Consider the following 12,528-nt stretch of genomic DNA (forward strand, 5'->3'; position numbering starts at 1 on the left):
ACAACTGCTAAGTTATACTGATGTTGTGGCTATTATTAATGATCAAGAAATTAATTCGACCATTCAGTTGGGTAATTCATCGCCACTGCTATGCATGGAAAGAAGAGTCTCGCACTTGCTTTGACATTATTCAAGCATGGGCTTATTTGACTTGCAAATATGCCAAAAGAGCCGGAATTTCACTCAGTTCTTCTCCAGTGTAATACTCCCCTAAGTAAGCAAGGTGTGTTTCCTTGAAACACGCACATTTTCAATTACTGTCTAAAATAATCAGTGGTCTACAAGGGATTTACATAATTAAAGTGGGCCTTAAAGAAGCAATACTGGATGTATAATAGAACAAAGTTTTGCTCAAATAAACCGTGACACAGGCTGCATTGCAAAAGCAGACGTCACACCAACGTTATTTAGTGCCCTGCTGGATTATTGAACCATTTGCCTCCTGATATGTGCAGTTACACTGGGCGCAGGCTTTCCAATGACGGTAAGCAAAATGCTGCTCTCAAAATGTCATCCGTCAGAGAGGAGGTCAAACGAGCAACAATGTGCGCACAAAGGCAGTTTCCAAAAAACACGCAAAACACTGCCAAAGCTGGGGATCTACGCATCCCATGCACAAGTTTGGGAGCGAAGCACTACGTCACAGGCTCTCCACCAACCAGGTGATGCCCTTCGGAGAGTTTGACCTCCTGTTTATTTACTCTGCCTCGGGCTCGAAGCTAATAACGCGGTTTGCTAACTGTACCACTGCTTCGACATCTGCATCACCGTTGCCTGATGTTTTGTGGCAAAACCGTGTCAGCCCTGTCATGGGCAAGTACAGACGCTCACTTGAAGCGGTTACTCTCCAGCCGAAGACTCCGCTCCTCCGTCACCTCCTCCACCCGGTCGGGGCAGGCGGGCGGCGGCGGTCACAGCGCCTCGCCGCGGCCGCAGGCTGCCGGCCAGCATGGAGGAGCAGAGGGGCACGGACAGACCACCTCTGCCGACAGTCCATTCTCTGTGGACTTTGAGCTCACACGGGAGGCTTATAGGAGCAAAGACTCATTAGAGCTTCTCAGAAGTTTGGTGGTTTTCAAACTTTGTTCCTATGACTTCCTGGTCGATAAGAATGTAGAGGTAACGATGATGTAGCTCTCAGTGTAGCTGAAGGATAAAGCGTCAGTTCTGTTTGTGGGACTTTTAATTCAGCTGAATCAGTTATATATTTAGTAACATTATCAGGCTAATGCAGTTGTGTGGCAATTTATCGGCCTACAGTAATGTGTAACGTAGCTCTTAACTTTGACAGCCCTGTATTTATGCACAGATCGTCAATTATATGACAGCCATAGCTATGTTCAAGGTAAAGGAAACATCCATATACTACAGTACACTTTAATCTTCAAGTTGACTGCTAACCAAAGGTAATGTGTCGTTTATCCACCTTGCAGGTCAGCCTCTCCACTGGCTGCTTGCATAAGAGCAGACAGATGTAATTGTTGTATGGATCAGTATTCAGTAAACCTTAAATAGAAAGGATGCAAGTCATACTTTCCATTCATGAGAAGATTATGTCTTTACGCCTATGTGTGCACAGAGGAACGAGATAGACTGGATGGAGACATTATTCCTTCCACACAACACCTCTCTAATAATCAAAGATTGACAGTCTGGCTGTGACTGTGAAAGCACTGCCACTGTTGTTTGAATTGCTCTTTTTTTGTACTTGTTTTAGTCTTTTAAATCAAATTACAGTGTGGGTGAAATCAAAACATCGCAAATCATAGCCCGTCTCATAGGATGTTATGAGTTTTTGTAGATCCAGTACAAAAAGAGGCTATTATTCAGAAATGACAGGCTCCTAATATACTTGTGGAATCCCATAAACTGGTTATGCTATCCTCCTCCTATCTGCATAGATAATGGATCTAGGAAAGAAGATCCTGGGTCAGAAAGTCTTTGAGCAGGTCATGAAGATGACATTCTATGGCCAGTTTGTTGCCGGTGAGGACCAGCGGGCCATCAAGCCACTGATCCAGAAAAACCAGGCTTTTGGCGTCGGCTCCGTTCTGGACTACAGTGTCGAGGAAGACATCAGCCAGAAGAAAACAGAGCAGAAAGAGATCAGGTATGAAAGTGTCAGCACAGCCATGATAGATAATAGATGATTGGTCAGTGTTTAAAATGTATTTATAAACTGTTACCATCACAGATAAGTTCAATCCTCTATAATTGTCTCAAACAGACGAAAAATATTTACTTGATGAGCAGGAATTTATGGCACATTTGTGGCTCCTCCCCCTGGACTGGCTGACTGGAGTGATATTCTCACTTGTTAGGCATCCTGTCACATGGACCGTGCGAGGCAGTAGCTATCTGATCCCTTCTCTGACGTGAGCTTGGATGATGATGCAAACCTTATGCAAACAGTCTGCAGGCGGCAGCAGCAGCAATGTTACTTTGCTTGGAGCTCGAGGCGTTCATGCATTTCGAGTAATTAGGACATCTTACGGTCCAAAAGAAATTTAAGACATTTTGGCCCATTTGGGAGTTCCTTCACAGTCGAGTCTGTGAAAGAGAGGCAGTATTTACGTGAGCATTTCCTAGAAGTAAAACAAAGACATCGTCAGATTTATTTAGCATAAGCAAATTGAGCCGAAAAGCTGACCTCTTATAATCCACACATTATCTCTAGTTTTGATAAGGTCAGATGTAGTGAGTAAACAACAATGCTTTTAGGCAGTTTAATTTTAGGTTGATGTAGAGTGACAGCTGACTACGCTGTCAGCTTTTGCCAACCAGAATGTCCTCTGTTATTTTTACTGTGTTATCGCTTTCTTTAAGCTAGTAAGACTCCCGGGCAGACCTTTTACCATGACCCCTGTTGTACTGTAACTGTTTATATATATATGCAAACTTTCTCTAGTAACAAGATGTCACGCTGCAGCTTTGATATACTTTGTCTTGAGGACGCCTGCCAGGAAACATTGAACGAGGTGCCAGAAAAGGATTGTGCCCCGAGCATCCACCTTCAAAATTGTATGGCTAGACTCTAGCCGCTAGAGGACAGCGCGCATTAAACCGGCTTGATCCGAGACAGAAGGGTTTGACAAGCTCTCCTGTGATCCATCAAAATAGTATCAGGAAACATTAGCCAGTTCCTTCAACCAGAGCAAAAGTAAAAGGAAGACAAATTCTGGATTGACGTTGAGAGCGGGTATCCCGCCGATAATCCATCAGATGTGTTGGAAATGCACAATATAAATAAGGTTTCTGATTAGATATTTACTCTAAAGTACGACACGGAAAGTAAAATCAATAACTGCATGTAATAAAACGGTACACTACAAAGCGAGTTACTTAAAGGATATAAAATAAGTGTGAAAAAGCACAGTTGCACTGAGTGTCAGATGGATTGCATTGCAGTGTGATTCAAATCTCTGCAGTTAAACTGCATGTCATCATTCATGATCAGGATCGTTTTTTTACTGAACCTCCGACATCAGTCTTGCTTACTGTTAAGTCATCTGTTTGGAAACGTGAGCTCCGTGGTGCCTTATGATGATGGGGGAATAGGTCAAGTGTGGAGTGATGTTTCAGGTCTCTATAGCGTGTCAGCAGCATAAAGCGGGGCAAAGCAGCAGAAACTATATGGGCTCACTAAACACGATGTCAGCCTCTGGCACATTGCCAGTGTTCACAGAAAAAGTGCTCGTTCCCAAACTGAACTCTGATGATGCAACTTTCTTTTTCCAATGTTTCCCCAGTAAAGAGCAAATCAACAGTTTCCTCTTGTACTTCTATTTCAGCTCCCGTGTGTCTGCTGCGGGGAATGAGAGCATAGGTAAGCTGCCTTGTTTTGTTCTCATTTGTGGACACAGCGTATGATGCAATTAGGAGTAATAAGCATGCAAATTTGTATTTGTCCCCAGGCGGGGACCACAGAGAAGAGGAAGCACACGAACTGTTCGATGATAGTCAGGGGGGAGTGCGCAGAGCACCCTCGTACCGCCACGCCGATGAGATCAAATGTGACCAGCATATGGAGACCTTTATAAAATGCATTAAAGCATCTGGTGGGTAAACAGAAACCAAATGTAATCACTAACAAAACTTGACATTATGTCTGTTTTTGTACTTTTTCTTGAATAGCTCTATGTTGGATCATGAATTTGCTGTTGCTTTTAAAAATATTTATCCGTTTTTGATATAGTTACCCACTATCCATTGTCAAATAATGTCTCACATACAGGTGGGAGTTCAACGGAAGGTTTTTCTGCCATCAAAATGACTGCCCTGGGACGACCCCAGTTGCTGGTAGGCTCTGCCTCTAGGGGTGATTATAAGCTCAGCTTTACAATCTAGCACATACTCTAGCAGGAGGGATGGTGTGGGCCGAGATCCTGCCTCTTTTTACATTTTTTTCTCTAAAAGCTTGGGTTCTCAGAGATCCTGATGAAATGGCAGCGGTGTTTCACGTTTCTGGCATCACAGCAGGGGAAAGATGGCCTGGAGACCTTAGAGCAGAGGCTGGACCTGACACAACTGCAGGTAGTGCTTTACTCCTCCACTTTTGTTGTGGCGGTACTATGACGTGTGTCGTAAACATTTCATACACAGCATGGGAATGAGGTCCAGTTCAGGGACCCCATTCACAACACAACATTGGACCTGTGGATGCCGTCTGCTGCTTCTTCAGCAAAAATTTGAGGTTTCTTAAAAACAAACCGAGTGGGAGAATGTGTGCACCTGAATCTCTGACCGTGCAGTCGTGTTTGAGACAGGAGAAACTGCCGACCTCCGCAGTGAGGTGTTGAAGTGGAGCTGAATTGTATAAAATACATCCTACAGCGAGTGTGCCATAATTATTCTATACAAAACTCTTTGCTGAAAAAGATGGAATCCGACTCAAATCACAAATCAAATTCTTCTCGGTATTTCATCAGAGTTGTCTCATCATCACATCTCCCACTCTCTTGAGCACAGAGGAAATATACGAATGGATGTGAAGCTGCTGCTGTTAAAATGCAGAATCATGTCAGATGTGTCAGGCAGCAGCATTCAGTCAAGTCAGTCTTGTCTCTCCATGACATTAAGCATTAATAGGCTCTGTATATTTCACCTCAACCACTTTAATGAGGCTAACTGATAGAATTCTCAAAATTGGTTGCAGAAATCCTACAAGACGTGAAATGACATTAATGAGCTGTTGAAAACAATAGAGAGTCACTTTCAATAATATCCCCTAATAACGATGTTCAGATTCAAATGTTGAATAGACCAAAAGTCTGTTTTCCTGACATGCTCAGAGCACACTGAAGATAGAACACATCAACTGTGTAAACTGGCAAAGTCTGGAAGTAAATTCCCTCCATCATTATGCTTCATATTGTCTTTAAGACACCTATTCATAATGTGCCTAACAAAACTGAGTCCCCACACAGGAGTAGCCATGTCCGCTGATAAGTAGGTTTCACACAGCATGCACACACAAAAAAGGATACAGTTCTTTTCTTTTTCCTTTCTGTCTTCTAATTGGGCAACTTGTGTTGTTTTGTGCTCATAGTAGTCTTGCACTACTTCTGATGCAATATTTAGCACTAATATTAGGAATGGCATCTGAAGCTGGAGGTAGCTAAAAAAAAAAAAAGAAAGTCATCTCAGCTTTCCTTGCAGTGCATCTTAACAGTGACAACACCCAGTTAAGAAGGAACACCAGCAACAGATTAACTACTGAAACATTTGTGTTACCAGATAAGCAGTATGCGTCCTCTCACCTTCAAATTAGTTTCCCAATCAGCCCTTCAAACTGGAATGGGGAGTGTGGAATTGCTCTTTTAGAGCAGGGGGCTTAGGAAGTTGCAGGTGGAAAAAAATCTTACTTTGTTACTTTTTAAAGAGCCAATGACAATGAAAATCGTTCCGTTCAAGTTTGTGTAAATCTGAAGTAGATTGTTTTCATTGATAATGGGGAAATGGCTGAACATAAAGGCAGTGAGAACATCTTAATGTCACAGGTTAATAAATCTTGCCTTTGAAAGTAAATCTAATCACAGGTAATCTCATGATCTTCATATCGTTACAGGAATGTTTGACCAAACTGGGAGCAAAAGGTGACTTCTATGGCTGGTTTACTGGAAAGAAAGCAGAATTTTCAGGGTAAGCAAGAACCCTCACTACCAATATAGAGCTCACATAAGTTTTTGTCATTAAGAAGTAACAGAAAGTAGAAATAGAATAACAAACTAACCAACACTCCAGGAATGTTTTAGTCTCAGCTGTATTCTTTTTTCCCAACAGATACATCGACATGCTTGACTGGAACAGCCTATTAGATGACAGAGCAAAGATATCGAATCTGCTTGTGGTTCCAAATGTAGAGGTCAGTAACGTAGTCCACCAATACAATCCATCAAGTAAAATCCATTCTACTATGTCAGTTGAATAGTTAAACTCAGGATGTTCGACCCGCTGAGGAGAATGTTTAACTTTGTGGTATTTCAAAATGAGCGAGTGTACAGTTTACATCAGGCAGGATGTTCTAAGCGTCTGCAGCGCATCATAGAAGCTCCACCCTGACAGGGCCTCAGGAGACAGGACACAGATGCAGGGTCTTTTTCAAAGGCAAGAATGTTTATTGATAATAAACAGCAGGTGGAGGATCTCCAAGCAGAGCAAACCAAGAGGCTGTGAAACTCCTGAGCACTCTCCTCAATAACTATGGCTGAGGAGGGTGCAGCTATGAAAGTTATCCAAATCAAGATCTCTCTCCACTCTGGGAGGAAAACAGAAAGGCAACAAAATAAACTCACGCTCTCACTGAGGCAGACTTAAACAAAAAAGCTCTCTCAAAAACAGAGAAACTATGAACAATTATCTTAATAAACTTAAAACACACCTTTAACGGCGGCGCAAAGACACAAAATCGCTCCACGCAACGCAACGCTCCTCTAACGGAGGCGACTATGAAAAGGTTACAAATAAAAAGCTGTGAAACTTACCGTGCACAAACTAAAGCTACGGAATAAATGACAAAAACAAAGGATACGCTCTGCAGGAGGATCGCTCACTGCAGGCTCGAGGATTCTGTGGCTGTGGATACTGTGGACAAGACGCGAGAGTGAGGCTCATGAAAAGAAACAACACTGGCACAAGACAAGGGAGACGCAGACTATCTGAGCACAAGAGGAGCCAAGGGGAACAGGTGGAAACACTTTGGGAATCAGGGAAGACAATCAGACGCAGACACAGGAGGAAGAGGAAGGTACCTGAAACGAGAGGAGCAGTTAGCGTTTCAAAATAAAACAGGAAATGACGAGACGGAACATGAATCAAAACGTAAACCGTGACACACCCCAAAAACCTAACATAATGGCTCCACTGCCACCTGCCAGTGCCAGGCAGCACATGATAACCCTTCAGAGAACTACGTCTGTTTCTAATATTGGGGCTGATCTGTGTAGCTTTTTATCTGAGTGGTGGGAAAAGTATGAAGCACTATTCCACTTTTTTTTTTTGTTCTTTATGCTTTGTATCATTTCTATGTTCGTTGTTTCCTTGTTGCTACCCCCCAGCTAGGTGAACTGGAGCCTCTGATGCTGAGGTTCACGATAGACGAGGAGAAACAAATGCAGAGGATACTACAGCGCTTGGACATCTTGGCAAAGGTAATTTCAAATCAACTGCAGACTGATTACTGGGTGCATTATTTGTTATTGATTTATAATGAGCAAACACTTCAAGCTTAACAATGTGGTGCTAATTCATAATGTTTACTTTTTTGTTTATGCTTATACAATACACCAAAATGAGAATTCCACCATCTCTGATTAAACTACGTAAGAAATATGGACGGTGATGTCAGCACCAAATTAACGAGAACTTTCATGTCCCAGCATGCCTTGGAAAGCGGTGTTCGCTTGATGGTGGATGCAGAACAAACGTATTTCCAGCCAGCCATCAGCAGACTTACTCTGGAGATGCAGAGAATCTACAACAGAGAGGAGCCTGTTATTTTCAACACCTACCAGTGCTACCTAAAGGTCTGAACCTACAGCTGGCAAAGACACCGGGAGATAAAAAGATGCAGTTGCCATGCTTCTGAAATGAAACTCTCCCAATATCAGATATTGGTTCTAATTTCTCCCAAATTGTTGACATGTGTAACACCGAGATGAGGCAAAAAGAGAGTGTTGCTATGTTTTCCATTTGACTCCTTTATGTAGAAACAGAATTATAAAGGGATTCCAGCTAAATCCATTGAACTGATTATGCAAATGATATGTGAATCTACTAATGTCCCCACATCAGATTCATCATTGTTTTGCTTAAAGGCATTCATGGTCATGCTAGGAAGAATAATGTACCCGTACTGTTCTGTTTGTATTACATTACTTCTGGCTCTGTAATTCCTATCTTATTGTGGTCTGTAAAAATTTAAATAGAAATTCTTGTCTCTATCCTTGGCGGATTTCATGTTGATGAATGCTTGATCTTTCTTTTTTGCTCTGCAGGAGGCCTATGACAGTGTAACTATGGATGTGGAACTGTCTAAACGAGAGGGCTGGCATTTTGCTGCCAAGCTGGTGCGTGGGGCGTATATGTATCAGGAAAGAGAGAGGGCCAGAGAGATTGGATATGAGGATCCTATTAACCCTGACTATGAGTCGACCAACAGGATGTACCACAGGTAGGAGCCAAGGCCTTTTAGAATCTAGCAAAACTTATTGTTCGATGACAGTGATCAGATTCGATCGACCGGTCTTCAAATCAACCCCAAAAAATGATTTGAACTTGAAAGTTGCTATCAAGGATTGTTGAAACATTATTATCCTCTTTAGTTGTTCATTTTCAAGTTAAAAACACCAACCTGCTCCTCCTCCCTGTTGTAATCATGTTTCAACAATCCTTGATGGGAGCTTTCAAGTTTAAAAGTGAGATAGAACCCAACTGGCGAGGTCAGCAATCAGCATTTCATACTTGAAATGTATAAAATGTAGCAGCGATTGTGGTTTTAGATGTATTTCCACCTTTCTACCAACTGGCTCCACCAGCTGAGGGTAGTCTGGGATAGACAGCGACAGAAAAATGATTCATCCCGTGATATTTAAAGTTATTTCTCAGTATGTTTAGCCTTTTCCAAAATCTTTTCCATCTTCTCAGACACATGGGATTAGGGCTGGGTGACATGGCAAAAAATATAATCACGATATCGTAAACCCTAACCCATTGACCATCTTGATATATCACTGACGTAGCTGGGCCCCTTTTCGTCAATTACTGCTTTATCAGTTTGGGAAGATAGCGCGAGTTCAGTCTCAGTCTCAGTCACACTTTTTGTAGCTCTCCTTAGCAACACTCACATGGTTCCTCCTCGGTGGGAATTTACCACAAGTCCTTTGTTCTTTTTGGTTTTCTTGGCAGTTAGCAACCAGCTTAAAGATGCATTACTGCCAGCTAGTGAACCGGAGTGTGCTGAGGTATACGCAGCTTGGTATATAGATGGATCGACTGAAAATGTCTTGTGCTGATCACCAAGATCGACGTGAATTTAATCGCGATCCAATCTGGAGATCGCTTTATCGCTCAGCCCTACATCAAGTTACATTAATGCAAGCTCTAAGAAGCCACTTCATGGAGTGCACAACAAGATGAAAGGCCAGTCTCAACATTTAGGCTTTTGCAAGATTCTGAGTTGAACATCAACAAAGGACAAACAGAGGTAATCTAATGAGCCACAGCGGGGCATGGAGTAGATTCAGAATATGCTGTGGGTAGGGAAGCAGAATGAGCAGATGTCCTCCCAGTGTAGAATAGTTTAGAGTAGAGTTGTTAGCTCATGAGCAAAAAAGGGAAGCCCAAAATCTGTGCAGCATATATGGGCTGTACAATTAATAATTTCCTTTATAAGGCACGATATTTCTGTGTGTTACATACTGCATGTGTGTACTTGTGTAAGGTGCTTGGACTATGTGCTGGATGAGATTGCACTCAACAGAGAGGCCAATGTAATGGTTGCCTCCCATAATGAGGACACAGTGAAACACACATTGAGAAGGTAAGGTTTCCTTTTTTTCCAAAGCCAGTAACAGTTTATTGTCTCGTACAACATTTTATTCCCATAACTAAGTTGATGCTGAACGTCTGTTTCACTCATTCAGAATGAATGAGCTAGGTCTCTTACCAGCGGAGAACAAGGTGTACTTTGGACAGCTGCTGGGCATGTGCGATCAGATAAGCTTCCCACTGGGTGAGAAAAACAAGCAAACATGCTCTCCTACACAATTACACCATGACGAGGCATCAATCTTTCCTGCCCACAGGATGATTTGACAGTTGCAGTCCAGTCTCTGTTAGGCCGTGTATTCACTGTCCTACTCTGTAACTCTCAGCTCTCAGTTACAAACCCAAAAGATTTCATGGACTGCAAGCAGTGCACATGTAGAGACCCGTCTGCAACCTGTGATCTGACATATGAACTGAGACACCTCAGTATTGACCAGCTCTCTTAACGAAGCATCCCTGTCAGCTCTCACCACTTTGTCACTCAAAGACAGACACAGTGGCGGCAGGCAGTTGTCTCTCAGTGTGGAGCTCAAACTGAAATAGCCTTGACCGGTATTGATGCAAACAGACACACGCGTGTTTCTTTCTTGCTTTCTCAAGAGACAGAGCAGTCAGAGTCTTTTAATCCAAAAACAACAAAGATGACTTGAGATCTCTATGATTTTTTTACTCTTTTTGTGCGCCAAAAATGTCAATTTTTAGTTTTTAATATTAATATTTTGTTTTTAGATCTGCTGTCGCCCAGGATGGTCTTGTCACAACTTTGTTTTATTGCATCATGGTTTGATGTGTGATGCCTGTAACTGTGAATCAAATGAGATTAGATTTATCTGGAGAGTAAGGCCTTTGAAAACAGCATCATTGGGTGTCTAACTGGCAGCTTTTCAAATTGAAATGCTGGTGCAAAAGCTGCTGTCTTTTTTATTAAATTATCAAAAAAATATGGAATAGTTATGTTTTCTGCAAAGTGTAGCCACTGAAATAGCAACTAAACAAATTCTTTCTCTCTCCATCCCCAGGCCAGGCAGGTTTCCCCGTCTACAAGTATGTCCCCTATGGCCCAGTGAGTGAGGTGATGCCCTACCTGTCTCGGCGGGCGCAGGAGAACCGAGGCTTCATGAAGGGCGCCCAAAAGGAGAGGGACCTGCTGTGGAACGAGCTGAAACGCAGACTTGCCTCTGGGGAGCTTCTCTATAGACCAGCATACTGAAAACAGACAAAGAGACTGAGTGGAGAGTGTCAGCTTGTGTTTTTTTTCCTCTCAGTAGCAGCCATCAACCAGCCCATCTGCAGCAGCTGTCTGCTCCACCTTTCCCTCTGTATGTGTCCTGGAGTTCTCTTGCCGATGGACTGTCGCACTTCTTTTCTATCTTCCCTCTACTGTTTTTCTCACTCTGAACTGTACCGTTGTTACCACCTTCAGCCCCATCCATGTGCTGCTCTGTATTTCTTTTTTTGTCCGCCATTGCGTCCATCAGCATTGCTCACTTTTGTCACCCCGTCGTCTATAGAGCTCTGGTATCCATCAAGTGGGCATCTTTACAGCTCCAGAAGGACTGCCTAAAATGTCAACGAGACTGGGCTGGGCATCTTTCTTTATTATTAGCCCATTTATCTTGCAGAGGGGAAAACAATAAGAAAAGTAAGATGGTTGATTTAAATTGTAGCAAAGGAAAGATTCTATATATGGTTAGTTGTTGTTATATTGTTTTCTGTGTACTGTATATTTGTGTTTGAGGGTGTGCTGTCATGTTTAAAACAATGCCGGTTTGTGGATGAGTGAGAAACTATGAACCTCGCAGCACATCTTTCTTCCTTTAAGAGTGTGAGGCTTTCCTGATTGTGTTTACTAGAAGAAGCTATGTCCTTGGTCAGTGAGGTGTTACAAGTGAAAATACAGCCTTAATACTCATGAGCAGTGAGCAAATCTGTTTTTAATTGAGGGGCCTGCAAGCCTGGCGGATTTATTTATTTATTTATTTTCATAAATTATATGCAAAGCACTAATACGATAGAGGGCTGTCTTATGCTCTTATTGTCTTTTGATTGATTGCCACAGATGTAAATATGTTTGAAGAGGGTTATCCTGTTTGTTGTTTTTACATATATGATATGTGTGAAATTACCTCATGCATAAATGTGTACTGAACAAGCAGCAAGAGCCTACTTCTTATCTCTTTTTTTTTATTTATCCACAAAGGACTGCGTATTGACTGCTCCTCTGAGCTATTTGCACTGTTTGGGTTACATTTGGTTTCACAGGAAAAAACCCCCATTTTGCTCAGTTATTGATACATAATTAGTATTTGAGCCAGGAAGTAACCAAGCTTCATGAAAATTATCACCTTCATTTTATGAGAGCAGTCAGTGCTCTGTAGACCATCATTTAATTACCCATGATGCTACACTCAATACAGATCACAGAAATTGGATGCATTAATCATTACTCAAAAGAAAGTTCAATGGCTGTGGAGTTTTACT

The 12,528-nt window shown here is 42.2% G+C and overlaps 1 protein-coding gene across 2 annotated transcripts; it reads left to right on the forward strand.

The window, feature by feature from the left end:
- Positions 1-578: 578 nt before the first annotated feature.
- Positions 579-12,199, forward strand: prodhb (proline dehydrogenase (oxidase) 1b). Of its 2 annotated transcripts, XM_072387424.1 has the most exons (14): positions 582-1,119; positions 1,902-2,110; positions 3,792-3,826; positions 3,915-4,058; positions 4,235-4,299; positions 4,417-4,533; positions 6,068-6,141; positions 6,283-6,364; positions 7,557-7,649; positions 7,878-8,024; positions 8,496-8,671; positions 9,941-10,039; positions 10,143-10,231; positions 11,067-12,199. In XM_072387424.1, exons 1-14 carry the CDS (start codon positions 778-780, stop codon positions 11,255-11,257), a joined length of 1,863 nt encoding a protein of 620 aa, XP_072243525.1. In that variant the 5' UTR covers positions 582-777; the 3' UTR covers positions 11,258-12,199. The 2 variants fall into 2 exon arrangements, with proteins under 2 accessions (XP_072243526.1, XP_072243525.1); XM_072387425.1 differs by lacking the exon at positions 7,878-8,024 and having other exon boundaries at positions 579-1,119.
- Positions 12,200-12,528: the final 329 nt, after the last annotated feature.

This window comes from Leuresthes tenuis, unplaced genomic scaffold (assembly GCF_036924035.1).
Source record: "Leuresthes tenuis unplaced genomic scaffold, fLeuTen1.0.hap1 SCAF_6, whole genome shotgun sequence".
Classification (NCBI taxonomy): Eukaryota; Metazoa; Chordata; class Actinopteri; order Atheriniformes; family Atherinopsidae; genus Leuresthes; species Leuresthes tenuis.

Bases quoted from the DNA above. Each gene is read 5' to 3' on its own strand.
- prodhb (XM_072387424.1), top strand. From the start codon at position 778: ATGTTTTGTGGCAAAACCGTGTCAGCCCTGTCATGGGCAAGTACAGAC. The intron at 2,111-3,791 runs GTATGAAAGTGT...CTTCTATTTCAG, and splicing joins ACAGAGCAGAAAGAGATCAG to CTCCCGTGTGTCTGCTGCGG. The intron at 6,142-6,282 runs GTAAGCAAGAAC...TTTTCCCAACAG, and splicing joins AAGAAAGCAGAATTTTCAGG to ATACATCGACATGCTTGACT.